The following is a 5086-nucleotide window of genomic DNA, read 5'->3' as shown; positions in this document are numbered from 1 at the left end:
GATGTAAACGGATGGAGCAGAGTTTCTGACACAGGAAATGTGATGTGTGAACTCTGTCTGCACCATAGAGCACAGAGGGACAATATCTGTGTCATCACGAGGATTGAACATGTGACACAGAATGAACAAGTGAACAAATGGGAGATGACTCTGAGGATCATGTAGAACATTTCAGAGTTTAACAAACAGCTTCATCCAACACTACAAACACCTCTCTGTCATCAGGTGAAGCTGGAAATCTATTTCTCACAGATCCAGGTCTTATAATAATATTTTATATTTTGTCCTCTTTGTTTCCATTTTCCTTGATGATCACAGCAGACTGCATACGATGGGACTGTGGGTGTTTTCAAATCTGTTGTTGCCCAGAACCTGTGGAACAAATAACAAATTGTTAATTAACTGACTGGACTGAAACTCCTGATCATTAAAATAAAACCTTTGTATATTTCATATGTTCAGTAAATAATTTAAAGTCATTTACAGACAACTCAGAGCACAAAGGATACTTGTACCAGATATGTTATGAAAACTGCACTGAAGGACTTAGAGATGACATCAATTCATTTCAATCTAAGTTCCTCACTCTTCTCAAACTGACACAAACATTTTCCATCTTCCTGAATCCTGAATACACGTGATTGTTGTTGTAGTACCTCAGTCGACCAGCAGGAGAAACTGGTTGTAAAGCTGCTCTCTTAATCCGTCCCTGGGACTAATGGTCATATTCAGCTTGTTCCTGTTTAAATTGATCTAATGTGCTGCTGTTTCACATTTTCCATGTTTCTATTAGTTTCTAACAGACTTTGATGGAATAGAAACAAAAACAGACTCACGTTTCTGTCAGCTGGGATCCGTCCACCCATTCCCATTCAAGTCCTGTTGTCCCGTTTTTTGTCCATAAACCGATCCAGGACTCTTCATTATTATTCAGCTTAGAGACAAAATCCTAATAATAAATAAACAGAACAGAATAAAGTTTAAACTGTAGATTTTAAAATATGTCATGTAAGAAAATATTAAATAAGAGTTAATGCACAATAACAAAATGGAAATGGACCCAGATCCAGATCCAGATCCAGAGGCCCTCACCTGTTCCTCTTTGCTGTTGATCATCACCAGATCTGATCCTCTGTTCTCACAGTCTGTTCTGCTCTCAGACCAGGTTTTCTTCTCAGTGGATTTAAAGTAACAGCTGCATCCAAACCTTGTCCATCCTTCAGGACATTTCCCTTCATGTGGTTTTAAAGACAGATTTCTTGTTATTCATCTTTTTGTACCTACACCGTGTAGACTCAGATCTTTTCCTGACCTTTGACCTTTGATTACTTGTTTAAACATGTACCTGAACGTTTGTCCTGGAGTAGTTGGTAGTTTTTACTCAGGTTGTTGAATTTGTTCAGTTCTTTTTCCAAACTGACTGAAATATAATAAAACAAAATAGAAATAATAAAATAGAAGTATAAAGGTTTTCATATCTGCTCTGCACTTATGACAACTTTGGACTGTTTTGTCTAGAGACTAACAACAGTAGGTACAAATATAAAAAGAATGAGTTTTTTTATTTGTCTTTTAAAACATTTCTCACCTGTAATTTGTTCCTGCAGCTGCTTCATTTCAGTCTGTGACTGGTTGTATCTGTGGCTCAGGTTGTTGAATCTGGTCTGAAGTTGATCTTTTTCCAAAACTAAATCTGGTAAGAACAAAATGGACAGATAGTATCTTTGACCAGGATATCTCCTTCACTTCATACATCAAAGAAATCACTAGAACCAAAGTGATGCTGAAAAACTAGTCCATGCATTTCTGATTATTGTAATTCCTTATTAATAGTTTGTCCCAATAACTCATTAAAAAGCCTCCAGTTAATCCAAAATCCTGCAGCCAGAGTTCTGACTGGAATTAGTAAGAGAGATCATATTTCTCCTACGTTAGCTTCTCTCCATTGGCTCCCTGTTAAATCCAGAATTGAATTTAAAATTCTTCTCCTCACTTATAAATCACCTAATAATCAGGCTCCATCTTATCTTAAAGAACTCATAGTTCCATATTTTACCAGCAGAACTCTTGTTCTCCGAGTGCTGGTTTACTTGTGTTTCCTCCTCTACATGTTTCCTCATGTAGAATCATGCTCACCTGTAATTTGTTCCTGCAGCTGCTTCATTTCAGTCTGTGACTGGTTGTATCTGTGGCTCAGGTTGTTGAATCTGGTCTGAAGTTGATCTTTTTCCAAAACTAAATCTGGTGAGAACAAAATGAACAGATGGTATCTCTGACCAGGATATCTTCTTCACCTCATACATCAAAGAAATCACTAGAACCAAAGTGATGCTGAAAAACTAGTCCGTGCATTTGTTCCTTCCAGACTGGACTATTGTAATTCATTGTTAATAGTTTGTCCCAATAACTCCTTAAAAAGCCTCCAGTTAATCCAAAATGCTGCAGCCAGAGTTCTGACTGGAGCACTGAGAACTCTCTGTTCTCAGGCTGCAGGTCTACCTGTGGTTTTTAGTTTCCAGATGTAGAATCGTCCTCACCTGTAACTTGATCCTGCAGCTGCTTCATTTCAGTCTGTGACTGGTTTATGTGGTTGAATCCAGTCTGAAGCTGATCTTTCTCTGCTGTGACTGAATTATCTAATGAAAACACAAACACAAACGTCACTTCAACCAAAGACAGAATTAAGTCAGAGCCAGGACTGAACATCACTGTCACACTTTTCCTGGTCTGAAACATCAGGTTGTTTGAGGCTTCCTCAGTCTGAGTCTGTCCTGGTGTCACATGCTGGTTTATCTACTACATCACAACACCAGCAGTAAACTGACATGTATCCAGGAACAGGGTCCTCACTGATTTTAATGTCTCTTCTCACACTTTACTGCACCGCTCTGTAAAAATGGTTCAAACTAACACTGTGGGGTTCCTGGTGACCTTTTATTGGGCCTCAGAGTCAGAGAGGATGTTCTCACTCTGGTGTTTCAGTAAAAGACCCAGAGCAGCGTCCGGTGTTGGAGGACAGGGTGTGCTGTGTTATTAAGACCAGCTACTGAGGTGAGACCCCCCCACATACACTGAAGGACTGCTGCTACTACAGAGACCCTGATGAACTGATGAGGTCTCATGATGACCCAACTGAACTGGTTCCGGATCTTTACTCAGGAGAACTCTGGATACTTCCCCTGTTTCTTACAGTGACTGAGAGACAAACAGCATCTGTTGAAGTGGTTGATCTTACAGAGTGTGGACAGGACGATGATCCCAGCCGTCATCAGCAGACTCAGCACTCCGAGACACAGAGCAGCTCCTCTCAGAGACGTTCTGTGAGTGTGAGGTCCTACAGACAGAACACAGAGGAGGTTTATTTAAACCAACAGCTGTTGTTCCTCCAGTCTTCACCAGTTGTTCTCTGCTGTTATCATTTAACTTTAACTAAAGTCTGATACGTGTCCCTGATGATGGTTAACTTGAAGTTCTCTTCACGTCACATGAACTTCAACAGACTGTTTTCATTTCACACTTCCTCTTCCTGTTTCTGTTCTGAAACTGTCGCAACCAACGTTGGAGCTTCTACAGATCTAAAGAGGGAAACTCTCACTGATCAGCGAAATGTTTTATAGATAAACTGTTAAAACTCGTCATCAGAACAGGAAACAGCAGAAACACGTTGACTCTGTTCATCTTTAAACGTTGTCATGATCGTTTCCTGTCTTGTGCTTTTATTTTATTCTTCTTCCTGTTCCTTGTTTTTTTTTCTGCTCCATTATAATAATAATAATGAATACTAATTAATTAATATGATCACTTTCATCTGTGTCTCGTTCCCTCTTAAAGCCTCGTCTCTGTCCCTCTGCAGTCATTCCTCTTGTTTTTTCCTTGTATCTAGCGTTGGTTTTTTGTTTCCAGCTTCTTCCTAGTGTTCAGTTTTTGACCTTGTGGATCCTGGACCTTGCCTTTGCTCTACTGGGAGTTTTACCTGCCCTCTGTTTTGGACCTTTGCTCTCTCTCTCTATCAGCCCTTGGATTACGGACTTCGTACCTTGGCCTGTATGTTTTTTTTCTTTCCTGTTGTCATTTTCTGTTTTCACAGCACATTTTCTTCTTGACCTTTGATTCCTGGTTCTGTTACCATGGTTTTTGTGTCTGACCTCATGTTTTCAGTTCCCTGCTTCTCCTGCATGGTTCCTGTATTATTCTGCTCTTATACTTTACCATAAACTCGTATACTGAGACCTAAAACTAGAATCCTGACAGATGTAGGAACATAAATATCTGATGCTGCAGGTCACAGGAATCAGAAAACAGAGTTCACTCATGATTTACAGAGAGGTCATCACTGGTTTGTCTGGTTTGATTCCATCACTCACCTCCTTCCTGTGACTGAAAACCAGTTCGATCGTCTCTGGCACCACCTGCACTCTCGTAGATTTCCACCTCCGTCCACTGTGCTCCATCTTCCTCCACCTTTCTGTCGTACCTCACCTTCTCTGATGAACCGTGATCTGACGACATCTTGTTGCACTATGTGTCTATTCTGCAGTACAACTTTAATATGTCGGTATCACATGCAGTACTGTGAATACAGTAATACTGCACTGATGCTGCTGTCGGAGTTTTGTGGTCAGTTTTTAACAACATTGAGGAAGTAACAGTGAGAACATTAACACACACACACGCATCATTAATTTAATTACTAACTCCAGTTTGTATTTTTCTTTACTTCAACCAGGAGACAGATTTTTAAAAGTTGAGAGTTTTCTGTCATCAACAGTGTTAATGTGGTTTAAACAGAATTCCCACACAGCTCCCCTCCTCCACCCAACAGCGTAGTTCTACCTCCATGAAGCAGATGTTTGTAGTGACGCTGATGTTTCCAGTGCTGCCACCATCAGGTCAGATCCTGCTGGTAAAAAACAACATTCACACTAAATTCACAAAACACAATGAAAGGAGCTTTGTGACCTTTATGTTACCTCAGGAGAGATTTTTGGGTTTAAAGGTCATTGTGACTTCCCAACACTGCAAACACAGGTTTATTTACAATAATATGTAAAGCATCAGACTCTGAGATTATTGAATTCACTTGTTA

At 39.9% G+C, this 5086-nt stretch overlaps 1 protein-coding gene across 2 annotated transcripts; it reads right to left on the bottom strand.

The window, feature by feature from the left end:
* Nucleotides 1-214: 214 nt before the first annotated feature.
* Nucleotides 215-4609, bottom strand: LOC113155224 (C-type lectin domain family 12 member B-like). 2 transcript variants are annotated; one of them, XM_026349829.1, is made up of 9 exons: nt 4365-4609; nt 3236-3334; nt 2538-2636; nt 2137-2241; nt 1589-1693; nt 1346-1420; nt 1093-1232; nt 837-949; nt 215-372 (listed from the first exon to the last, which is right to left on the bottom strand). In XM_026349829.1, exons 1-9 carry the CDS (start codon nt 4507-4509, stop codon nt 240-242), a joined length of 1014 nt encoding a protein of 337 aa, XP_026205614.1. In that variant the 5' UTR covers nt 4510-4609; the 3' UTR covers nt 215-239. The 2 variants fall into 2 exon arrangements, with proteins under 2 accessions (XP_026205614.1, XP_026205615.1); XM_026349830.1 differs by lacking the exon at nt 1589-1693.
* Nucleotides 4610-5086: the final 477 nt, after the last annotated feature.

This window comes from Anabas testudineus, chromosome 11 (assembly GCF_900324465.2).
Source record: "Anabas testudineus chromosome 11, fAnaTes1.2, whole genome shotgun sequence".
Lineage (NCBI taxonomy): Eukaryota > Metazoa > Chordata > Actinopteri > Anabantiformes > Anabantidae > Anabas > Anabas testudineus.
Note: the sequence above shows the minus strand (reverse complement) of the source record. Positions and strands in the feature narration are given on the sequence as shown.